Source organism: Danio aesculapii, chromosome 15, assembly GCF_903798145.1.
Source record: "Danio aesculapii chromosome 15, fDanAes4.1, whole genome shotgun sequence".
Taxonomy (NCBI): Eukaryota; Metazoa; Chordata; class Actinopteri; order Cypriniformes; family Danionidae; genus Danio; species Danio aesculapii.
The window spans coordinates 36085230-36112268 of NC_079449.1; the positions used below are offsets into that span (position 1 = coordinate 36085230).

The 27039-nt window shown below is 36.1% G+C and overlaps 1 protein-coding gene across 1 annotated transcript; it reads right to left on the reverse strand.

Annotated features, from left to right (window-relative positions):
* Positions 1–4700: 4700 nt before the first annotated feature.
* On the reverse strand, positions 4701–27039 carry prkd2 (protein kinase D2). The gene is given in 11 exon segments (XM_056473104.1): positions 4701–8774; positions 12257–12342; positions 12621–12888; positions 13043–13141; positions 21752–21913; positions 22141–22247; positions 23977–24049; positions 24163–24215; positions 26598–26680; positions 26682–26902; positions 27010–27039. Coding segments are annotated over 11 exon segments (1401 nt in total). The 3' UTR covers positions 4701–8555.

Below are 27039 nucleotides of genomic sequence, written 5' to 3' on the forward strand. Positions count from 1 at the left end.
ATCTGTATTTGATTAAATCGCACAATTTCTGAAAGGTGATGTGACCTTTCAGTTAGTTTCAGATATTAATGGCTAAAACTGAGAAATGAGACTTGAATATAAACTGAGCTGTTATAAAAGGGATGTTTAATGGGATACATAGTGCTTTGTGTTCCAGGAATTTTTCCCAATAATTTCTTATGCACTTAATTTTTCTACGTAAAAATAGTGAGTAAGCCTATTGCCTTAAAATTAAGTAAATTATTTTAGTTAATGAAATTAAGTCAACATAACATTTCAGCGTTCCGTGGCAACTGGTCACTTTTTTGAAGTAACGTAATTGCTTATTACATTGTGATTTTCAGTTTTGTTTATTTCACTGGCTAACTGGTTACTAGAGTACAGAGCAGTTTCTGGAGAAATAGTTCATATCTGTGGTTTTTCCCTAACTGTCAGGCCAAATATAAAACTTTTGATTTCTTGATCATTTTTTACTATGTAGAAACCGAAACTTTTGTAGCTCTGAAACCATCAGAAAAATGAAAAGTTGATTTAGTCATAAGTTTATATGCAGAAAAGGTTCATCAATGTTTATAGCAACTGCAGGGCCACAGCACAACAAATCACCAGCAGCTACAGCAGTGGTGACCAGGGCAATGTGTCACAACACAGTTCACCACAGACTTCTGTCTGCACTAGACACTAGAACTACCAAGGCAGTAATTTTACAATTTAATAACTAAAATAAACCCATTTAACTATAGTACTCTGACTTTTCCCAAATGTGTGTATATTTTATTCTAACATTATTTCATTAAATAATCACAAAATTGTTCTGAGTATTTCTATCTTGAATGGCCATAACAGTCAAACTAACCACATGCATTTCAGCATTTGAATAGGTGTGACTCTGTTGCCTAGCAACTTTCTGATAACAAAAACATAACTTTCTTATAGCGAAAAACATAAATTCAAAATTTAACTGCAATGTAAAATTTTTGCTCTCCCACGTGCCAGATATGCACCTTGGGGGGTGGTCTAGTAACTTGAACAAAATTTTAGTCTATAGTATACTGCAAAAAAGGTCATATTTTAAGAATGACATCATAAATATGATGACAGACATTCAAAGCTTAATTCTAAAATCGCAATGAAAGCATCAAATGTAATGACTTCACAAAAATTCAGTTTGGTGAATGGTCAAAATGACATTCCAGTAGTTACAGAATACTGTAAAAAAATGCTTGATTGTGTTGGGACAACATCAAGGAATTAAGTTAACAAATTTAAGTGGAATAAACATAAAACAATTAAGTTATCCCCCTAAAAAAACAACATAGGCTCATTCTGAAAATTTCCCCTATATACATTTCTGGAGATGCAAATTATGTAGCCAGAAGTACGTATGGCTGCATTTCGTCTTTAAAACAAATGCTATGTGGCGGTATGACGCTGTTCCTCTTCATGCTTACCAGCTGACTGCTTACAGAAGCTCGCCATGCTGGCAGACTTAAATTGCATAGAGGAGTTGATCATGATGACGGGGTTCGAGTCTGGCAAAAAACGATTTCAGAAAGCGGGTAAGACTCAAATAAACGCAAAATATAAAACAAACAAGCAAATAACAGGGTAAACATGGTAAAATCTGAAAACATGATAAAAATCAGGCTGCCACGAGGACTTTTCTTTTTATGGATTGCTTTTTAAACACTGTTGGTTACGTTTAGAAAAGTGGGTGGGCGCTGGTCAATCAGTGCTTTTGAAAACACTATTGGTTGGGTGCGACACAGAGGCACAGAAGGTAGTGCTGTTGCCTTACAGCAAGAAGGTCGCTGGTTCGAGCCTCGGCCTGGTCAGTTGGTGTTTCTGTGTGGAGTGTGCGTGTTTTCCCTGCGTTCGCGTGGGTTTCTTCCGGGTGCTCCGGTTTGAACCACAGTCCAAAGACATGCGGTACAGGTGAATTGGGTAGGTAAATTGTCAGTAGTGTACGAGTGTGTATGGATGTTTCCCAGAGATGAGTTGCAGCTGGAACGGCATCCTCTGCGTAAAAACATGTGCTGGACAAGTTGCCAGTTTAAAAGCATACACAGTGGTCTCTGATGGATTCGCAAAAGCTGCAAAAAAACTTACATCCTGGGACATTTTTGGTGTGCTTCAGAAATGTATGTAGCGGTATGTTTTCGCCTGGGTTGCAAAAAAACTCATTGTAAAGAAGTCATTTTTAACAAACAGTAAAAGTTATTTTTGAGTGAATTCTGGTAGATCCAGTGTTAAAGCCTCTGTAGTCGATGACCCATCTGGCTCATCATAGTAACTGCACACTATTACCAACAATGGACCCAAGATCATCAAGATTGAACCATTTTTTATTAGAAGAAATCAAGATTGCTGGTGCATCACATTGATGACCAAAAGCAGATATATAGATTCTGGTTCTGGATGCACTGTTTGAGTGACACAAGCTGATTGTGGCCATGTTATGCTTCCGGCAATAATTATCCCGACAGCACAATTCTGAACATCATTGTGGATGCAAACTCTACTTCTTTATTTCTTTTCATAAACTAGACAAGCTGAAATTATGTTCTGTGCTCACAGATTCTGTCATCAAAACAAGTCATATTAAATGAGATTGTCTCTAGAGCAGGGGTACCCAAACTTTTTCATAAAAATGGCCAAAAACCAATAGCATTGAGAGCTGTGAGCCGAAGGTAAACATACCAAACTATATTACATTTAATGTTGCCATGGGTAATTTCCTAATTTATTTAATAGCATTTCAAAATAAATAGAAAACATTACTCTAAATCGTATGAACTAATGCAGTATAACTTTTTTAAACTATAACTTATTGCAATAAAAAGCTATTAACAATCATAAGCAAAAAACATTTATAACACAGTGGAGTACAATGCTGAATAGTCAAGCAGAATCTGCCTTTGACTTAATTTGCTTACCAAAGTTTGCATTGTTGGATGACAGTATGTACATTTAAACAAAATTTGAATAATTTACACTATTTAATTTCAGTTGGTGTTAACAATAAAACAAACTAGAAAAGTAAAGTTTGAAGACAGAAGGCTTTGGCTTGAGAAAGCCTAGTCTGAAAGTTTGAAGTAGTTTTAAAGTTTAAATAATTGAAGAAGTTTAAGAAGTTTGAAACAGATATAACTACATATGGGTACGGATGTTTCTAGTATAGATTGGCATGTTGCTAACATGTCCCTAACATAAATTAGCATGGTTCTAGTATGAATTAACATGTTTCTATTATAAACTAGCATGTTAGCATGAAATTTAGTATGAATTAGCATGTTGCTAGCATGTTTCTAACATATACTAGCATGTTAGCATGAATTTAGAATGAATTAGCATGTTGCTAGCATGTTTGTTGTATAAACTAGCATGTTAGCATATATTTAGTATGAATTAGCATGTTGCTACTATGTATATGATATGAATTAGCATGTTGCGAGTACGATTAGCATGTTTGTTAGCATTTCTAGTTAGTTTCTAGTTTGATTAGCATGTTTATAGTATGATTAGCATGTTAGTATGTTTCTAGTATGGATTAGTATATTGTTAGTATGAATTGGTATTTTGTTAGTATGTCTAATGTAAAGTCAATTGCAGTTTTTTTACAATGAAAGTCTATGGGACAGTTGGTAGGATGCCGTAAGGGATTGCTACGGTGTGGCTAGTAAGTTGAAAGGTAATCAGTAATTGGCAGATTGGTAGTCTGATTTAAGTGAGGTCAACCTTAAGTCGGTATGACAGTCTAGCGCAAAGTTATGGGGTCACAAAGTTCGGTCCAATGTTAAGTCAATGGCACTTTTTTTGCCAAGAAAATTTGCCAAGACAGTTTTTGGAAACTGTAAGTCGGATCAGTTGGAAAAGATATAGCAACATAATTCAGTATAGTTTGGAGGTTTGGAGTTAGTTTAATAGTTGTAGTATTAATGGTCAATGAGGAGATGCGTTCTTTAAATAGTCTAAGTAGAAAAAGAAGACAGAAGAATAATAAGTTTATGTAGTATAACAGTATGTTGACTTTCTCAAGCCACTTTAACAAGAAAACAAAGGGTTACATTAAATTTGAATGGACAATCTTGAAACCATCCCCATCATCAACACCCCAGTGGCAGACGAGTCTCCTCACTGACCCCATGGGCCAACCTGAACACCCGCTGGTGACCAACTCACACCCTCAGCTTCTCCATGATGAACGTCCATCGTTCTCACTCTCCCTGGTGCCTCGATTGCAGCTGAGCACAAGAAGTATGGCCAGAGGAGAAATGGTCGCGCACAACTGAGCCTGGTTTCTCTCAAGGTTTTTTCCCTTCACTTTTGTCAAAGTTTGTTTCTCGCCACTGGCTTTCTTGGTTTGGGACTTGTGGAGTTGCGCATTGATGGATTTTCTCTTTAGTGTATGGACTTTCAGCAGTGAAAATTAAACCACACTGATCTGAACTAAATTAAACTTCAACTCTGAAAAATGGAGAGACACAGTTTCAATTTACTAGAACTTCTATGTTAAGCTGCTTTGACACAATCTACATTGTAAAAGTGCTATAGAAGTAAAGATGAATCGAATTGAACAAACCATGGAAGAAAATCACCATGTATTTGTATGTTTTCCAATCATTCCTGATCTTTGCTAGCTAGCGTATTTCTGAAAACAAGTCAGAAACTTGACTCCAAGAATCAGATTCAGTAAAGAGTTATTTATCACCATGTTTATTATACTGATGGAAATTCTCTTGACATTCCTTTCCAAAACTACATAATTTCTAAGGTTACATGTGTACAAAATAGTCCTTCATAGCAATAAGTCTCAAGCAAACCTAATTCTCAGTGACATGCAGCCTAATGCTCAGGTCTAGGGTCAGGAGTAAGATTACACATCCAGTGCGACTAGTACTAGCGGAGATCAGTTGAACAATAGCTGATCAGAGAACAGTCTAGGTAGTCTTTGTGCACTCATTTTGTCCTTTTAGACAGTATGGGACGATAAGGACAAGGAGCATTTATCAGTCCTCAGAACAAATAAATCATCCATTCGCAGAAGCGAAGTCAGATGCAACTGCAGGGAAAACAGATGACAAGATACTGGAAAACACCAGTATGTGAGAGGTTTCTTTCCAGTTGTATTATTAAAAGATTCTCAGTAATATGTAAAAAGTTGATCTGAAACTAAAGGTGGTGGTGACTCCCAGCTTGATATCAGTCTTTTGTGTACAACAAATATGGGATGAGTCATAATGGTCAATTAATAATGATTTTGTGGGAAAAGAAATGTCCAAAGCAATGTATGAATCAAAGCTCACACAACAGTCACTTTCACACAAACAGATCTCTCTGCTAGACAATACGCTGAATTCTCATGAACTGCAGAAGCAACTGTAGCAAAATCTACTAGTGGAAGTTTTTTGACCTCACATCAAACAGATCTCACAGATTGCTGTCGAAACTACAGGTTTTCGAAACCAAAAATGCTGAAGATATTCAGTAAATGTTGCAATATCTCATTAGCAGTTTGGACTAAGAGCGTGGGAAAAACTGACCTTGATATTTTTAGACTCTTTTGGTAATAAGCAAATGATAGTTTGTTAAGTGTGCTTTTATGATGGTATATTTGCTGGTTTAGGTCTGTTTTGGATAATAAAAATGTGACACTACATTGGCCAATCTGTGCTTTTTAAAACACTATTGGTTGGGGTTACGGAAGGGAGAGGGTGGGGTGATCTGTCGGTTGGTTGGTCAGTAAGTCGACAGTGTCCTCTGGTGGATTTACGTGAGAACAGCAGGCGCAAATGGCACTCGCAAGAGAAATTTGAGATCTCAAAAAGCATACATAGCGGCAACTGGTGGATTCGCAAAAAACGGCAAAAAAAAAAAAAAAAACATAGCTCCTGGTACGTATTTTGCTCTGTCCAGAAATGTATATGGGGTACGTAATCAGAATGAGCCTGTCTTGAATTCAAACGATTCGTTCAAAATGGCTGATTCATTTTTATTGTTTTTTAAAGAAGTAACTGCCTTTATGAATGGAATATTGAATCATTGGCTCACTTGATTTGCTCTGAGCTGTACTACTGTTCTTCACTGGAACTACATTCAGTGAAACATAAATAACACAATATAGTGTTTATGTGTTAATGTGTACCACTATCAATCACTATTTCTTCGGAAAACAGCGCTTGTGCAATATTGAATATCATATCTTATTAATACAATAAAAACAGGAATGCAGAGATTTGTTTTGCCTTCAAAGCGTCAATTAAATAGCATTATAACTGTACTATAATGCATCTCAAAGAGAATATCTGCCATATCTGCTCACAAAATTAAAACAGCCCTTACAATATTATAGTAGATGTAGAACTTTAGACCATAAAAACCAACTTCTACTTAGTCACTTTTAAATTGCCGTGCCATGTTAAAAATAGCCCAGCTTTTAAAAATGTGGGATCTTTTCCCCAATGTAAAGTTCGCATAAAATTTTCATGGGCAAAACATTGTCATTGTCAATAGTACAGCACAGGTCACACTGTAGTCACTTTTAAACCGAGCACTGTTCTGTTAGTGAACACAGCAATTCTGTTAAATATTTAATCCAGTTAATAATAGTACAAGATCACTGTGCTTGTTTGTAGTTTTTCCTTGGTTTTTTATGTTATTATCTGCATCTGTGAAAGTATCGTATTGTGTCCCTGCTGCTTCACATCTGCTTTTTATGTTGCCTCTTGGCCAGGTCAGATTGTAAAAGAGAACTGGTTCTCAATTGAATTACCTGGTAAAATGAAGGTTACATAATTCTATAAAAGCTAAGGCTGCATTTACATGACAGTGATCTAGCCAATAATGGAAAAGTTTTCCCTCACTTTTTAAGAAAAGTTTTACATCTGCAAGTAATTTTCAAAATGATCTGCTTTTACACATATTCACAAAAATGGCCCAAAACACATACATATGCCAAGCTTGTATTTGGTGCTGTTCCTGCAGTACCTGTAGGGAAGTGACGATGTGTTGATAGCCGCTTGGTGCTCATCTCTACGTATAATTTGCAGTGTGTGTCTCCACGTTTGGTTGTACTGTGAATTAAATACACACTTTGCTGATCAAGCAATTGAAAACACTTGAGCAACACTACCACATAGTCAGCCACATGGTTGTCTCTGAATGTTTGAGCTTGCCTTTAATCTATACTCCCCTAAAAGGCCCATAGCTAGCCCGCAGAAAGGGGTGGTTCTTTTTTTCTCAAAAATTGGACCTTTTTGCGTTAATAGGTCTCATTTAGGCTACTATTTAATTATAAGATTTAAATACTGCATTTTAGTAAGGTTTTATATAATATTTTAGCAGAAATAGATTGTCGGATGGTCATCATAAGCAAAAAAAAAAAAGCACATTTGGAAATTCATGGTTAACCACAATAGCCAAATGGCTGCTTTTGGTGCTTCACACCTTTTCATGGGTCTTTTTTTGTTTCAAGAATAAGGGCCAAGATTTAGAATAAAAGTTACTTGTAAAATATTTTCTCTATTTAAAAACAATACAGTAGCGAAAAATAACTTCACTTACATCAGATCATATGTTTTTTTTTTTGCACAGCTGGATTTATGAAAGATAATTGAGTGCACTGGCCAAAACTGATTAGCTGAAGTCACACTGAAGCGACAGCCAACAGAAGATTCCACTTGGTCTTAAAACCTTTAGATGGGTTATTTCCACTATTTATGATGGCATAGCAGTCAAAATAGGACAAATGAACTCATGTATGGGGCAAATTCTGGAACTTTGTCTGTGAGGGGTGGGTCTTTCGAACCACCCAAACCCCTCCTGGCTACGGGCCTGCCTAAACAACTACAGTACTATGTACGCATGTAAAGGCGCTTTCAAGGACTTTTTGTTCTCAGGTGTTTACACGTACATGACTTGACTGTCATTTGCAAAAACTTTCCACTTCATGCATTTTCAGTTCTGGAAAAAAAAAAAATAAATAAAATAAAAAAAAAATAAATCACCTTGTCCTGTAAACAAACAGGCAAATCATATCAAATGTTTCCTGTTTTGGCTGGTTTGACATTGTTGTGTAAAAGGCCCCTTAAATTGCAAGATGAATCTTTCGCCTGGCACAGATTCCTTCTGAAATGACTGGATATCATCCTCTCCCGAAAAAAAACAACAACTGATAAACACTGGTAAATGCGAAAGCACCTTAAAAAGACTTAAAATTGGTGAACCCAAATCCAAACTAATTAAATTAGGGTTTTCTTTAAAACTTGTGCATTTCGTACAGTTTCATTTTGTCATTCACTTACAATTAGCCATCAACAATGTGAAGGTCAATGTTGGGATCCAAAGGCGTTCAACTTTAATATGTGCGTCTCAGAAACACATTCCTCTAGCTGAAGAAAGTCAGAGTTCAGAGGGCCTGCTGTCAGCCACCAAAAACACAACCGAAACCATGTTTTGTTTTGTTTTCACAGAGGGCCTCATGAATACACTTCCTACACTTAGAAATTTCTAAAGTTCTGGCAGGTAACTCTTCATTCCTCTGGTTTCTTTCTTCTTCATAGGATGCTAACCCGCTCTGTCAGGCCCTGCATGTCGGCGTCCTCATTGCCATCCTCGTCGTCGGATGCAGGTGGCGGGGGCACCAGGTGAGGGGGGTACGGCAGCGTGTGGTCTCGAGCATACTGCTGCCAGCGGCTGTCATCACTCTCGTGGGTTATATAACGCTCCCCGAGCTTTGACTCCAGCTCTCGCAGGTCCAGCCAGGTCTGGTAATCCTGAAACAGCAAATGGAAAGAAATTGAGAGAGAGAATAAGAGGATAAAGACAAGAGGACGCCACGGCTAATGATGATTCATTTTGTTTGTGGTGTCTAAAAGCACTTCACTTCGGGAGCTTATATGGTCGTAATGCATTTTGGTCTTCAGACATAAAACTCTATTGTCCTGCAAATCCATACCTGATTTTTTTTTTCATCTTAGGAGTTGTTTTTCTACATTTGTCATTTTTCATATTTAATACGAGGAGCTTTTAATGTAATTACGGACCAATTTCCTATGAATATAATAGCCTTATCTTTATCTAGATTATCCATTTTGCCATCCTTCACTTTCAATTCTTAATAATAACTGTGACAGTGTTTATAATAATGTATTACAATGTAATAGTATCCGTATCCATCTATATTTAAAGGCGTATGTTGTCCAAAGATTTCACTGAAGGTTGTACTTTTATTCTTTTCTTCTAGAATATGTGTATAAAGCATATTGGGTTCAACATGATGTTGATGGGGGAAGGCATGTAATGTCACGAATGAAAACAAATGAATGATAAGAATTATGTCTCACACCCTGCTCACAATGTGCAGTTCAGCATGTCAAACAATAAGCATGCAGAGGAGATTACAGCAGGGCAATATATTTTTATTAGCTTTCCCTAGAAACACACAAGATATGGTCTTAGAAAATGAAGTTCATAATTTCTGAGATGAATATCCTCAGATTTTAACAGTACAGCCATCATTTTTAATACTCACTGGCCATTTTATTAGGTACATCTATTTAGCTGTTTGTAAGCAAATATCTAATCAGATGTCAGACATGGTCAAGATGATCTTGTGTAGGTCAAACACAGCATCAGAATGAAGAAGTAGGAGGATGTAAGTTACTTTGAAAGTGGGATAGTTCATGCCAGACAAGCTGGTTTAAGTTTTTCAATAACTGCTGAGTATTTTCACACTCAACCATCTCATGGGCTTACAGAAAATGGTGAGAAAAAGAGAAAATGTCCAGCAAGTGGCAGTTCTTTGTGGGTGAAAATTTCTTGTTGATACCAGAGGTCATAAGAGAATGACCAGACTGGTTCAGTTGACAGAAAGAAAGCAATAACTCAAATAACCTCTCATCATTTGAAGAAGAAAGGCACACTGGTGATACACCGGATACACCACAAGCCCAGCAAAATTGAACAACAATAATGGAAATAAAGTCTATTTTCATGAATCTCAATTTTTATGCTACTTTTCTATATAGTAGTAGGGTCAGCATTGAACCCAGTTCAGATTAAATTTTTTTCCCCACTGATTTGTGTACAATTTACTTTATGTAGGGTGTCATGCGGATTTGCAACATAACAAATGAGTGTAGGGATGCAAAATTCAATCATTTCAGCTCATGAAGTGTGTCAGTTCATGACAACCGATGGCATGTCTACAGTTTTTATGACGTTATCGCAGAAAGTCTAGCATGTTTTTTTCCCCCCATCATCCTTGACATGTTTCAACATAATCTTTCCCACACACAGCTTTTAAAAATGGAAAATCAAAAGAAAGAGGGCTATGTCTGTGAAATTGAAGAAAGCTTTGTGGAATCATGGCAACAGTACTAGAAATACATGTCATCAGGAAACTACCATGACTGAACAAAAAGATAAATGTTTGGTAAATGATAGCTGAGGCACTTTTGCAGCCTAGTGAATGAGTACTGGAAGTACCATGTAAACTACCAAATCAGATAATTACAGATACATTTATATTTTGTGTGCCTTCTTGATAACAGAATTTATGTCATAGACATTATTCGATAAATGATCTCAATGCAACTTGTAGTCTGACATATTTGTTACCCATGACACAAAGATTTCATCTCGACCAAATCCCAATCCCATCTGACACAGCAACTGTCGTTACAAACAAAAATCATGTAATATGAACAAGACTTTCTAATATGAAAGCATTCCTCCTCAATGCTTTGTATCAACAATTCAAGCTGCTAGTGGTGTAATGGTGTAGTATTGTCCTGGCACACACTTGGACTTTTAAAATCAATTAAATATTGTTTAAACACCACAGTCAACCTGAGTATTGTTGTTAGCCTTGCCAATCCCATTATGACTAGTTATGACTACTTCCAGCAGGTAAAAAACTATCCCACAAAGCTAAAATCATCTTAAACTGGTTTCTTGAACATGACAGTGAGCTCACTAAACTCACATGACTTCCACAGTCAAGATATTTTAATCTAGTAGAGCATTTTGAATGTGGAAAATTTTATATCGTCATTCTGGTGCCAGAATGTCATTACAGCCAGAGAATCTGCAGCAACTTTGTGATGCTGTCATGTAAATATGGACCAAAATCTTTTAAGACCAATCTAAGAACATTACATCTTTAAAAAAAATAACTTGACTGGTTGATCATTTTGAAAAGTGGTAGAAGGTGGGTTTTTCCGATGAATCATCTATTGAACTGCGTCCCAATCATCACAAATTCTGCAGAAGACTTACTGGCACCCACATGGACATGGTTACATTCAGTATAGGCGTGCGAGACATCTGCAGAGTGGATGGCAACATCAACAGCCTGAGGTATCAAGACATTTGTGCTGCCCATTACATTACAAACCACAGGAGTGGGAATTCTTCAGCAGGATAGTGCTCCTTCTCATTCTTTAGCCTCTACATTAAAGTTCCTGAAAGCTAAGAAGGTCAAGGTACTTCAGGATTGGCCAGCCCAATCACTTGACATGAACATTATTGAGCATGTCTGGGGTAAAATGAAGCAGGAAACATTGTAGATTAATCCAAACAAACTTGAAGAATACTGGAAGTCCTGCAAGTCATTCCAGATGACTTTATTAATAAGTTATTTGAGTCATTGCAGAGAAGTATGGATGCAGTCCTCCTGGCTCATGGGAGTCAGATACAATATTAATTATTTTTCCACTTCACCATGACTTTATAATCTATACTGTACATTATTTCTGTTAAGTGGCAAGACTTTTGTCTAAGCAAAGTCAGACCTTAATGTCTTAATTAATAATTGAAAATCGAGGCATGTCGTTTTAATTATGCAATACATAATTACATAATTATATTTTAATTATGTAAAATAAGCGTAATTTAGAGGCCTTTGCCTTTCATATAAGCCACTTATGACACCAAATGATCAACTAGAAGTCGAGTTATTATTTGTTGTTCCTAAAACTTGGATAGGCAACAAGACTTGTCAGATAGTGTATAGCTCAGATCATTCTATGCCATGAAGAATTAAAAAAGTCCTAAAGGCAATAGGAGGTCAAGCCGAGTGCAAGCAAAGTATATCAAATAAAATAGCCATTAAATGTAATTAAGTCTCCTGAAATAAAATGTTTTTTTATAATTTTTTAGACAGAGAAAAATATCCTGAGAAAGTCATATGTGGTACTCTGTTTACAGAAACGAGACATTAATAGCATGCATATGGATGTGATATTGGCATTACCTGCAGATAGGCATGACTGAGACTCTTATCCACACTATAGCGCTTTCTCATCTTCACTTGGAGCAGGTTATTGATGAGGTCGGTAGCTATGGAGAAACGGAGAGATCACACAAACAGAATCTGCATCGATTGAAGCTAAATGATTTACAGCAGTGGACAGAAAATCAAAGGCGGATGTAGCGACTCAACATTCAGCCTGCTTTTAACGCATCGAATTTCTTTTTGTTATGAAGTAATTTACAGGAACAGCCACACTGGTGTTCTCTATTCAACTTCTCATATGAGCAGGTTCTCAATTTTATCGTATATTTCAATGTACATCAAATGAAAAACTTGTCTTTAATTTACTGTCAAGTGTTTGTACCGTCAGGAGAGATCTGTTTCCAAGGGTTCGGCGGGTACATGAAAGCAGCATTGTGGATCTGATCATTGATGTCCTCATCCTCGTTGAAGGGGAACGTCCCGCTCAGACTGACATACATTATCACTCCGACAGACCACATGTCCAGAGAGCGATTGTAACCCTGGTTCAGGAGAACTTCGGGGGCCAAGTAAGCCGGCGTGCCAACGACAGAACGGCGGAAAGACTTTTCTCCAATGATGCGAGCAAAACCAAAGTCACAAAGTTTCACCTATAAATATTCAACGAGAGTGGGTAGCAGTGTTAAGTGACAGGAACCAACCAAGGGTAAAAAAAGAGAAGTACAACCTTGCATTAAGTAACAAAGAAATTAAGCATGCTTTTATATGTGCATCATTTCAGAGTGTTGATCAATTAAAACTGACCTGTGGGAAAGGATCCGCTGATGCCAACAGCACATTCTCAGGTTTGAGGTCGCAGTGCACTATGTTTTTGAAGTGAAGGTGCCTCAGAGCAGCCAAAATCTACAGTGAAACAAAAGATAACAGTGCAAAAATATGTTACCAATTCAAAACCAAATATTCTATAAGTTAAGTTTTTTATAAACTAATTTCGAGAGGATCATTACACTACCATCGTCGTCTGGAAGAAACCACCTTTCCTCCCCTTCCCCTCCCCTCTTTACCTAGATTGAGTGGTATGGCGACCTAATGGTTACCACTGTTGACCCACAGCAAGAACACCACATGCTCTGGTCATTGCCGGGCCAGTTGGAGTTTTTGTGTGGCGCGGGGCGGTTTGTCTCCATGCCACCCCTTGCAAGATGCTGCCCAGGGCAATCGCCCATATTGCCCGTGCTTAAATGCTCCACCCTCTCCCCTCTTGACCTGCGAACGGGACGGGGCCCTGGCCTTGTTTAAAATCATCACCTAAGCATGAACTCTTGAAAATTAAGTTTAGTATGGACCCTTTTCGTTATGGACCCTTTTCACATTTCTGGGTTTCTCAGCAGCAGAAGTCCTCATAGTTAACTTAAAGTGCAGTGAATGGGAGAGTACAACCATTTTTTTTTTCAATCTTATTTGATGAAATAATAAAAGAAAAACTCAACGATATTGTTGTCAAGACATTCAAAAAAGAAAAAAATACTTTGAGACTGAGAACGGCAGCAAGAAGAAAGAATAACGTCAAATGTACTTTCTACACATAAAAAAATATATAACTACACAAATGAACAAATATTTTTCATCTAAATATTAAGAACTTACAAGGATTTAAGATGCTGATGACTGTTAAACTTATTCCATGCAGATGTTATCATCAATCTAAAAACCTGCTCTTAAACATGAAACATGAAAAGCATGAAGCAGTGCGGTGTTAAAATGATATTGATCTATATTTACGAATCATGTACCTCATATCAACATGCTTTGTACAGTAATGGAAACACTGCACATTACACAAGCAGTATGTTTGAGTATTTGAAAATGTCAAATGATGACAGAAACTGCGACAACTAGAGTGAAGTGTCTTAACTAGCTGGCAAGGTCTGGTAATGACGATATATTCGGTAATATATGATATCAGGATTCATGATGCTAGAGCCTGTTTGTAAAGTGGTCACATGCTGCTTTCATTCAATCAATTAATCTGACCGATACTGCAAATATTCAAATAAGGATGTTAAACAAGGTTGAAGGAGCAGTTTATGAATACACAGTATTAATTATTAACCTTTGGTAAATCAAATGATCCGTGAGCAGTGTGAAATATAATACAATATAATGCAGGATTTTTTATTTGAAGTGTGAAGAGCCTTTTACTGTTTTGCCATTTTGTTATCTCTATGTGTATTTGTGTGTGCTCATTTAAGCAGAATGGATTCTGATGGGATGTTTGTGTTAATTGTTCATCATCTTGGGGGGTAGGGAGTTTTATAAGAACAAATTTAAGCAAACAGTTTGGCAAAAAACTAATGTTGTGGTCCTCTTTTCTTCCTTGTTGAGATGCATACATGGAGTAAGAACAAAAAAATATGTATGGCATGATTTGATTTTGTCCTTCAGAAATAGATCCTTATGGATTTGGTCTTTCCCTATGGAACCTGGGAAGGCACAGTCCAAAATAAGGTACTTGGGAGCATCCTAGTGTGGACCCACTACCTGTAGAAGGTGGTCAAAGGCTGGGTGCAGATTTTAAGTAATGTTCCATGTGTAATACATGCTTCATTCAATCAATTTCATGGATTTATTTATTGTTTTCAGTGTTCTGAGGGATATTTTGTGTATCCTGACCTACAGTAACCTCTGATTAACTATTACAGAGGTTACTTTAGGTTTAAGTATACAAACTATGCATCTAATTTGACTTTATTTTTAGGCTATACTGAGATACAAACAGCCATTTTACTATAAAAGGGTTATTTGAACACTTTGAACACTATGCTCTAGAGCTGCCAGTTTCAGACTGTTGAATACATTTTTTCTCACAGACTGATTGGCGTGATTATGCACTCACAATGGTATAGCGTTATAAGGGTGGTAAAATGTATATTTACATTATTATTTTAATTATTAATATTATTATTTAAGATGCAGATCAGAGAAAACTATCTATATCTACACTATTAAAGGGCTGACCCACACATAAATATTGTTTTAACATTCTTTAGGGGGGATCAAGCGTTAACTGGGGCATCAATCCACCCAAACCCTCCTGTAATTCGCACCTTGGTCAAAGGCCAGGGCCACAATGACCCAATCTTGGGACACAAAAACTGACTCTTTAGACATGGAATATCAATTTGAGGGGGAGGCACAGCTTTTGCAGGAGATTGAACAGAACTTACTAGAGTCTGGCTCATCTCCAACACAATATAAAACTCATTGAAACCTATCTGAAATTTGAAAAGTGCTAGACTCTCTTCTACTCTACAGTTGCTCATGGTAAGAGGAGGCAGTTTTGGAGGAACAGCCTCTCCAATATTAATATGAGTGATGTTCTGTTGTCAGATTTCTGTGTTTATCACAGATTATCCATAAGTGATGTTCCATAAACAAATTTCAGAAGGAGCATACACAGATGTTTCAATTCTAATACATCATTGACAATCATTCTATTATCCAATCAGCATTAGACCAAACCCCTATAAATACCAAAAGTTGTCCTACCTGCATTATCTCATGACTTTAGCATCCCTCCATCACCCTAACACCTCACCTCTTAAACATTATTTACCCGGGCAGAGCGTTCTGGGGCCGGGCTAGACACTTCACTTCACTCGAGCACCAATGTCTCTTTCTTTCCTGATAAGGGGAATAACACGAGTTGGGGTGTCTTCCCCAAGCTCAGAGCCCTCTCCCTGGACAGCATGCCAAATACGCTTTATTCTTAAAACATCTGTAAGTGTGAACTTGTGAATGAATACCTTATTTGAGGACAAGGATATCCATCAGTGCACATGCCACTAGGACATCCGAGGACAGAGGTCAATGATTGGGTTTGGTTCATTTCCTTTAATCTCTGACTCCATATTTTGGACAATTGGGTAAAGAGAGGGGAAGAGCTGTCAACTCATGACCACCTGATGGTCTCAGAGCTCAGAGAAGACATCGAAAGGCTTCTCCACATCAAGTGAAACCAGTTGAGGTGGGTCAAGACTGATGCTGTGTTTGTTTAGCCCTTTCCGTGGCTGATGCGCACCTCTCAAAAAAAAAATGTAACTATACGTCGCATTACGCATAATGCTAGCTCTGTGATTTGTCAGCTTAGTAGCTGTGATGAGTGTGGGTGGTGCCGAGAGCGGCAAGCCCGATGGAGCGAGTGTTCACAAGTATCGCTTAAAGAAGAAGAAGCTCCACATGAAAACTTTTGTTTTGTGTCTACCCTATGATTAAAATTGTCGCACATCTGCTGGTTCCTACCTCTGAATGAGCGAATTTTAGCTACTTTTACATTAAGGTAGCGTTCAGAAAAAACAAAGCATCCGCGAAGAAATTCGACACAGGGGAACATAAAAACCTACTGCCAGCTAGCATTTCGGAAATGTTATTGCAGAGCAACACAAACAGAAGTATAAATGCACGGCTATGCGCAAGGCAGGCTCTGTGTTTCATGACGATCACTCGACGCAAAAGTATAAACCAGCATTTAGGCATCTGTTTTAGACACATACATGGGGAGGTGTTTCGTGCTTGTCCCACTAATTAGAGGGCCTGAGGAAGACCCAGGAGCTGCTGGATAAAATACTATGTATTTTAGCTTGACTGGGAGCACCTTGAGATCCCCCACAGGTGCTAGAGGAAGTATCGGGAGAGAGGAAAGTTTAGGGTTAGCAATCTGAGATTGCTTCCCCCATGAACTCCATCTAGGGATGTTTATATTTCGTGATGGTTTAAAGCAGGGGTGTCAAACTCAATTTCTGGAGGGCCACAGTCCTGCAGCATTTAGGTCTATGGGAAGTCTATGGGGAGAAAAGTCCAGTGTGACTGCAACTTAAAGCACACAATTAGTTTCATCAGGTGTGTTTAAGGTGTGTAGGGTTGAAACTAAACTGTGCAGAGTTGCAGCCTTCCGGGAACTGAGCTTGACACCTGTGGCTTAAAGGAATAGTTCAGCTCAAAATTTAAAGTTGATTCATCGTTTTGAAATGGTTTACATTTTTGTTTTTCAACAATTAAAAAGTGTTCTGTAATCAAAAACTACTTTATGGCAATGAATATGTAAAAGTATGAATAATCTAATTTGATGTGAAATAGATTCCAAGCGTTCTGTGGTTGATAATGTATTAAGGTTTAGTGAAAAACAACCCTAAATTTAGTGTATTCTGTAATTAAAATCCTGACCTTGACTGTTTATCTTTGCACATGACTGCACGTTCTTAAGACTCTATTAACACCAGAGTTGAGTCTGACTCACTCAAAAACAGCACACAAGTTCTGAGAAATGAAGATACATAGAAAAGTGACCTCTGAGGAAACAAAGTCTGCTGACACAACAGCAAGCTATCTGTCAACTGTCATTCTGACAAGATGAGTTCTGTTCTGTAGATTCTCAACTCAGTGAAGGAACTAAAGTACACAAGTACTTTTTGAAAATTATTTCTAGTATTTAGTTTCATGTTTTATTACTCTTTAATTATCACAACAGTGGAAAATTAAGGGAAAGTCAGAGTGAATTCTGGTACTAACAGAGTTTCTTCAAAGAGCAGTCATGCATAAAGACAAACGGTCAAGTTCAAGATGAATAATGCATTACATTCCATTTAAACACTTGGAATATGGTATGTTCGCTACTATTATCCGGATGTGTGCGAGCAGGTTATTTTTATACATTTCTCCTTGAACCTAAAGAAAGGTATATGTCATTTAAACAACACCAACATGTGTAAATTGTGTTTTAGGAAAACCATAAACCCACTTGAAAAAAAAATACTTTATAATACACAGAGATGGGAAGTAACAACATACAAATAATTTGTTGCTGTACTTAAGTAGATTTTTCTGGTATCAGTACTTTACTCCACTGTTTATTTTTCTGACAACTTTTTACTTTTACTCTTTACATTTTTGCATAAATATCTATACTTTCTACTCCTTGCATTTTAAAATTTGGCTCGTTACTGTCGTTTTAATGTACTTTCAGTCTAATACCGTGCAAAAAAAAGTTAACAATCATGTGCTATTTTGTCAACGTATGTACAGTTAGTTGGTTACTAAAGCAATGGAATACTTTATGAATACTTTATGCACTGAGATTTATTTCCTTTTTTCCCAACAGAATTTATACAGTTTTATAGTTTTAACGTGTATTATTTACACTGTAGTCAGTGTGTGAATTATACATTGACTATAGGGGGGTCAGCTATTTTCATTAGCTTGTGTAATATATATGCATGCTTTAGTGAACCAAAATTATAAATTTATTTCAATTAGCCTACTTCTCATCTCAAAAAACTTATATAAAAGTTTTCAGTGTTTTGAGGGATAATGAGCTGATTCTATCCTATATTGTAACCTCTTATTTCAACAGACGGCTACATTAAATTTAACCAAAATGTCCATCGGGTGGTGCCAAATCTCTATCTTTGTCACTGAATTGTTCATTCAGATTCGCTCAAAATGACTCATTTATAAATGAATTGACTAATTAGGAATGACACGCTCAAAGATTTCTTGTTAACCTCATTTGTTAAGTGCTTCTTCAATGGTAATGTGTTTAAATATTTGATTTAAATAGTAATAACATAATAACAATATAATAAAGTCTATATTGTTGTTGATAATGTACAGGGAAAGGCACTTTAGTTTTACATTGGGTTATTTTAGGCTACTGTATTTAGTATGGAAGCTGTTGCTCTTAACAGCTGTAAAAGTTATGTTTTGAGTCCAGGTAATGATACATTGGGCAACTTTTTGAGCAGTGATGTTGGACAATATTGTAGAGTGGTAGTGGCTAGTTTTCAGCTGAAAATTGGCAACTGAATTTTTACCAAAAAATTAGTGATGCAAGTTATTTTCTGTAGATATATACATGATGTGGGGTGTAGTTACTGCCGTGTAACTAAAACAGGTACTGTAATGAATACTTTCTAATGAATACTTTACTTAAGTACATATTTCAGGCCATACTTTGCTTTTACTCGAGTACAAAAGTGTAGTCAGTACTTCAACTTTTACCAACCTCATTTTAAACATAAGTATCTGTACTTCTACTTGAGTAAAGGATGTGTGTACTTTTGCCATCTCTAATAATACACAAATAAGTGTTTTTGAACCATACCATAGTTAACCCTTGTGCACAGTTCAAATTTATTACCCTTTTGTTAAGTCCGGGATGAAAACGTTCACTGAATTAAACTGCTGTAAAAATGCATCAGATATTTTTTTTTCTTTTTTGCATAAATCTGTTAATCAACCTCAGTCCTGATCAAAACTACTAAATGTTTTTAAAAATGACAGGATTTTAACTTTTTGATTGTCAAATTCACAAATGATGTCGCTGATTTAGTGAAAAAAAAAAACACACAAAATGACATTTTCAATTTAAAAAGTAGTTGTGGACTGGACTAGTAACAACATTGGCTTTGATGCATTGTTAGATTTCAATTTTTTCTCCCTAATTTACTGTTGGTGGCTGTTTTTACAACATTGACTTCCATTATAACCACATTCGATGATGAATAAATACACTGTTTTTGTTTACTCCATGTTTACTCAGTAGTTCAGAGAGCTGACAAGTATAGTTTGATTTTGACGCATCAAGGTAGGCACACAAAGGTCACTTTTAGGGCGCACTCACCCTATGCTATCCGAACTGTGCACAGGCCCATTTCCCGGATCATTTGAGACGTGTGAGTGCTCTGAATTGGGCTCAGGCGTGGTTCAGTTTGCTGACCCTGGCCTGGTTGGAAGAGGTGTGCCAGAGCACGGTTCACTTGGGCTTTGGCGCGGTAAGCTTAGTGTGAGCAAAGCATGCCTGAGCCCGAAACTGAAAGCAAGACGTGACTTTTAAGGGACTGTTTCATATGGATTTATTATTCATCCTTGTTCAATGAACGCAAACTGTCATAGATTATTAAAGACGCAAATCCCTCACTGCAATACAGCTGCGCCTTTAGCAAACCTCCCAATTCCTGCAGCACAAGGACTTTATGATTGTTTGAATGTTAAAAGTGGCTAATCTGTTCGGCTAAATATTTGACTGCGTGTCACCGCATCCTAAACGACTAAAACGATATAATTAAGAAATATCCACTGTGCTGAGCGAGAGTGCTTCTTACTGAACAGCGCATCATCGATGACGTAAGAGTGCTCAGGCTTGAATGCAATGCGAGTGTGGGTCATCGGGGAGACAGGAGGAGGGGCAAGCATGCTTCGGCCCTGTTCAAGGCAACTGTACATAGTGTGAGCACGCTCTTTCACACTCACAAATACAAATACACACACTTTAATTTGCTGTTATAATCCATATAAAATCCAGAAATTAAGCTTTTTTTTTTTTTGCACAGGCCTATCTAAAGGGTTAATGATGCCAACTGATGATTAACAGTAAAAATTACAAATTTGACTTCTTCCCAACAAGGAAAACCACCAACAATAAAAAATGCATGATTACATGGTGCCATTACTTAGTATTCAAAAAATGTGGTTATAATAGAAGTTAATAGCGCAAAAATAATTACTTTTTATATCGAAAATGTCATTTTGTGTGTGTGTTTTTTTTTTTACCAAATCACTGACATCACTTATGAATTATGAGTTAAAATCCTGTAATTTTCTAAGAAATTTAGTAGTTTTGATCAGGACTGAGGTTGATTAACAGATTTATGCAAACCAAAAACAATTAAAAAGAAAATTTAGCTGATGCATTTTTACAGCAGTTTAATTTAGTGGATGCTTTCATTACTAACATAACAAAAGGATAGAGAATTTGTTTTTTGTTTTTTTTTATTATTTTTCAAAATATGTGTCAGAATAAGATTTGTCACCAAAAACCATTCCACTAGCTGAAACACAGAAAAAGTTATGGCCAAATTAAGACTCAAAATTACCTCAGAGTGGATAAAAACATCTCCAACACTACATAAGGGTTAAGTAATTGAACCAGTCTGCTATGGCAATTCTATAGTTGATCTAATGCAACAACAGCTCAGTTGCTGTAGTAAAAATGTATTTATTTATTTTCAGTTCTCTATAGGAATGGTCTCAAACTTAATTCCTGAAGGGAAGCAGCTCTGCATAGTTTAGGTCCAACCAGCTCCAACTCACACAGCTGCTTAATAGTATCTAGTAGTCTTGAACTCCTTGATTGGTTGCATCAACTGTGTTTGATTTGGGTTGAAGCAAAACTGTGCAGAGCTTCAGCACTCCAGGAAACGAGTTCGAGACCTATGCTCTATAGTATGCTGTAGCATTTATTAACAAAGAAAATGTAACACTTTACTATAGCATGCTTCAAAAACACTATATTATTTACTAGTCTATAAATTACTATAATATGAGGAAGACAACTGCTGTGCATGCTTAGACTAAACAGACTAATAGTATGCATTAATGCTTATATAATTATGTTTAGAGCTTTCAGTCTGAAAAGCTCTTAAGAAGCACTCTTTACACACTAACCACAATACAGACCTGCGTTATAAGGAACTTGGTGAGCCTCTCGGGAAGTCTTCCTTTCTCACTGGACAGAATCATCTCAAGCATATCACCATGAAGTTTCTCCATTACCACAAACACCTTCTCCGGTGTCTCAAACATGCACTCCAGATTAACTATGCCCAAATGTCGTAGGCTCTAAGAGAAGGAGAAAAGGATGCGGTTGAGTGAATCACATTGTTGCTTATTGGCATTCATGACCTCGTGTTAGGTCCCCACACAATGAGAGGCCACACAGCACGTTTAATTGTGTTAAATGTGTTCATTATCATTCGGTCAATACAATGGCACTCATTAGCAGCACAGCTCTATGCATGTGTGCAGATTTAATCGCTGATGGTTCTTAATCGCCCCCTGCTGGTCACCTGCAGTATGGCCACTTCATTCCTCAGTTGACTTTCCTGCTTGGTGGGGAAGCGAAGCTTGTCAATCACCTTCACAGCTACATCCCGGCCAGTTTTCCTGTGTTTTCCTGTGAAGATTGTGGAAATTATGAGGATTTTTGTGTGGAAATTATCTGTTCTTGTGCTGTCTAACATCATCAGTGGTGCTTGCTGTTGCTAATTTGGGGTGAGGGATATGAAGACTAAATAACCCAGGCCCAGCCAGGTGAAAGGGGAGGTTCTTTTTTTCTCAAAAACTGGACCTTTTTGCAGTTATATGCCTCATTTTCTATTTAATAGTGAGATTTAAATACTGCATTTTAAAGACATTTTATGTGCTACTTTTAAAGAAATGTGATATATATATATATATATATATATATATATATATATATATATTTTTTTTTTTTTTTTTTTTTTTTTTTTTTAAATACAATTTATTCATACAGCAATGCGGTGGCCCAGTGGGTAGCTCTCTCGCCTCACAGTAGATATATTATTTGAGAGACTTGCTTTGTTTACCAAATAAATGGATCTAATTGGATTTGGATTGTAAACATTAAATAAAAGTTAAAAAGTTTTTTTAATTTCATATATTAAGTTTTTAGTTATGATACTCCTAAAATCATTCCACATAAATCTGCAGATTTTTTTACAAAATTCGCCACAGAAATAGCAAAAAATGTCCGGAGGTTCTGTCTGGCCCTATTTATTAGGCAAATAACAAACTGGCCAGTAACAACTGTAGCCAAAATAGTATTCAAATTAATTTTAATATGCGGCTTAGCACTTTTTTTATTGGTCATTTTTTTCTTTCAAGAACAAGGACTAAAAATTAGAAACAAAGTTACTTGTAAAATGTTTTCTAAAAACAATACATTAACGAAAGATCACGTTACTTACATTAGATTGTATGTTTTCTTGCACAGATGGATGATGGACTTATGAAAAACTTATAAAAGTAAATAAAACAGTAATTGGGTTTGTCCATATTTTGACCCAAACTTGACTTGTGGGTTAGGAGAAATGTGTAAACCCTTATTTTTCTCAAACATCAGACATAAAGACTACATAAATATAAACTATTTAAAAAAAAGATGTGTTACTGCTTATTTGTAAACTACCACAGTAAGAATATAACATTTTTAAAGTATAGCAACCACAAATGATATAAAGATGAGAGACAGAAATCAGAATCATTATCACCCCTGTATTACTAGCCCCCTTTATATTTTCCCCAATTTCTGTTTAAAGGAAGAAAAAAAATTCACCACATTTCTAAGCATAATAGTTTTAATAGCTAATTTCTGAGTGATTTATATTTGTCATGATTACAGTACATAATATTTTACTAGATATTTTTCAAGATACTAGTGTTCAGTTTAAAGTGACATTTAAAGGAACTTTAAAGGCTCTGGGTTAATTAGGCAAGTCAGGGTAATTAGGCAATTCAATGTATAATGGTTTGTTTGTAGACAATCAAAAAATATATTGCTTAAGAGGGCTAAAAATATTGACCTAAAATAGTTTAAAAAAAATAAACTGCTTTTATTCTAGACAAAATAAAACAAATAAGACTTTCTTCAGAAGAAAAATATATATAGGAAATACAATGAAAAATTATTTGCTCTGTTAAACATAATTTGGGAAATATTTGTAAATAATTTTTATATAATAAAAAATGTATAATAAAAAAAAATAATTAAAAAAAAAAAAAAAAAAAAAAAAAAAAAAAAAAAAAAAAAAAAAAAAATCACAGGAAAGCAAATCATTTGACTTCAGCTGCATATGTGTGTGTACAATATATCATGCGCATACCTCCATAAACCACACCGAATTGTCCAGAGCCCAGAACCTCATCAGCAAAGATCTGGTAGAACGTTCCAATGTCCTGTTGGGTGCATCATTTTAATCATTATCAACTTAATCATAATCATCTTTGTCATTAGTATCATCACAGTATGTGATGTATCACAGCTTTAAAGGTCAAGTTCACTCACTCACCACATTCTCTTGAATCTGGCTGTTAGACACTGAGATGCTGACTGATGCCTGGCCTGAAATTAAACAGATTAATAACCTTATAAGCCTCGCTTTAGAATTTCCTTATTAAGTCTTAAGTAAAGGTCAGTGACAAACAGGGATGGCTGCTGAAATAACAAAATAAAACTTAATAAGTCAAGTTAGAAGTAAACTTTTTCGATAAATTAGAAAAAATGTTTATGTAATTTATATCCAGAACGCTGCTGCCAGGATCTGACCAGAACAAAAAAAATCAGAGCACATCACACCCTTGACCTCGGGTCTTTAAAACTGGCTCCAGTTACATTCAGAATAGATTTTTAAGTATTATTACTTGTCTATAAATCACTAAATGGCCTATAGGACCTCAATACATTACAGATATGCTCACTGAATACATTGGATGAACTCAATTTAATTGAGGGAAGGATTTCTATCCAATAAATTTGTTTAGGCACCTACGAAAAGAAAACATGATGTTATCAATAAAAGTTTACATATGTATTTTTATTTAACTTAACTCAAAGGTCTGATAATATCATGTAAGTCTATTGTGTGTCGTACATTTCGAAGTCTTCTTGAGTTACATATACAGTTGATTGAGACTGATCTCAAAATTAATTTAGGATGAGTTATTGCTCACTGAGCAAACAAACAATCAAAAACTGCATTTTTGCCAATTAAGCTGCCAACACTCATAGCATGGGGTGCTTCTATATAGGTGGTAATCTCAAATCTCAAAGCATTACATTGAAAATCTTCTTAGAATCTTCTACATGAAGATTCTAAGTCTTTCTATTAACTTTAAACACATAAGATTACTTTCATTGTCCAACAGTTCCCTCTCCAAATTCAATCCCAAGCAAAAGCAAACGTAAACACCCTAACCAGGTAGTTGGACACAAAAATGCTTAAGTTAATGGTTCCATACTTTTTTAACCACTAGTTAAAAATTTAATGGTTTAGCAAATTTAGAGTTGGACCAAACATAAAATAAATAATTGGCCAAAGAATTTCCAACAATTGTTTGTTTCAGCTCATTTTTATCAGGTAGTTTGAACAAGATGCAGTTTTTTGAGTGTACAAACTTAACATATCACTCAGATCTTTAGGATCAAATAAAATAGAAATTCCAATTCAAAGCAGGGTGAATCTGCCTTCAGCTACTACGCCCCTCGCCGTTGAAATCAGCATCCAGAAATGATCAGATGTCCTCCAACATTAGGCATATTCCAATCAAGACTGAAAACACATCTGTTTAGCTGTGCTTTTGCTGAATGGGCACTGTGCTACGTCCGACAGATCGCAATATTATGTCTTTCTTATATTTTTCATTCCTTTAAAACGGTTTAACACGGTTTAATCTGTTTTTAATACTTTTTATTCTTTGTTGTTTTTATTTCCTTGTTTCTTTTATTCTTGTTTATGTAAAGCACTTTGAATTACTATTGTGTATGAAATGTGCTACATAAACTTACCTAGCCTTGAATTTATATAATTATATAATTCTTCAATAAATTTTTTTAATAAATACATTTTTCAAATTAATCTGAAAAATTTTATGAAATGTAATTATCAAAATAAAAAAATGCATTTAATACGGTTATTCATGTGGCATAAATAACAAAAAAGAGTCATTAACAATATCAGATTTTAAAAAAGTAAATCTAAATGAAATAATTAATTAATTAAAATTTTTTCGTTTTTCATTTTAAAAGTAAATAAACACACTGGAGACTGAACCCATGAGTTTCCATGTTGTTGCTATCAGATAAAGCTGTGGTTGAAAGTTAACGAGAATTATTTATGTTATTTATTAAATTTCCCAATAATTGTTATTTTAATTAACGTCTACCCCTACCCTAAACCTAAACCCAACTCTCACAGTGATGTAAAAACAGTCATTGTACCAAGTACTATTTATGTTATTTATTAAATTACCCAATAAATTGTATTTAATTAAGGTCTACCCTCAGCCCAACGCTAAACCCCAACCATCACAGTACTCTAAAAATATAAATTATTGTTATACAGTGTCACAAAATGATGTTATATTGATGTGCGTATCCGCAGCTGTATCCTATCTAGACTTTACTGAGGTTTCTACAGGGCTATTTTCTATTATTTAATTTCCTGTCAGATGGTGTCCTGCATTACGCCATAATGAAAAAATATTGAGAAATTCAGATATTAAAATCATAAAGCTGTTTTAAAATCCAACAAGACATAGCAAGTATTGAAGCTATGTTTCCAAATGGATAAACTCGATAACCAGAACTAAAATCCAATCACCTCATAATAAAATTACCTTTCATTCAGTAAAGAAAACATTTTTATGATTACCCGTATAGTTTGTGGGAATTGTGTTATGTGCAGTTCACAGTATCTCATCTTCTTCCAGAATCAGTCTCACTTACGGTGAGGTGGTGGGCCTTCAGCTGGAGGATTATCTTGGAAAATAATTGGCATGAGGGCCTGGCGTATAGCCGTCTCCCATCCTTGCGACTTCTCGTCCCACTCCGCTATTAGGCACAACGCTGCTGGGAGAGACGGGCAGGCCGGATATGCTGGATGATGAGGACGAGGTGATGTTGGGGTCCTCGCCAACAAAGTAGATCATGGTACCCGTCATAATCTCAAAGCAATGCGGGCTGGTGCCAGCAGGGACGAGAGAGAAATCACCCGCCGACCGCACTTCCAGGATTTCCGAGAGAGGGATTTCCTGTGGAGGGAGACAAGAGCCAAATTAGACCCTCCATCATTCAGAGGTTAATTTCACAGCGGGATCTGATAATTAAGTTAACCAGGTAATTCGACATGTGAAGTCACCTTAATGGACAAATAGCTCATGAAAGCCAT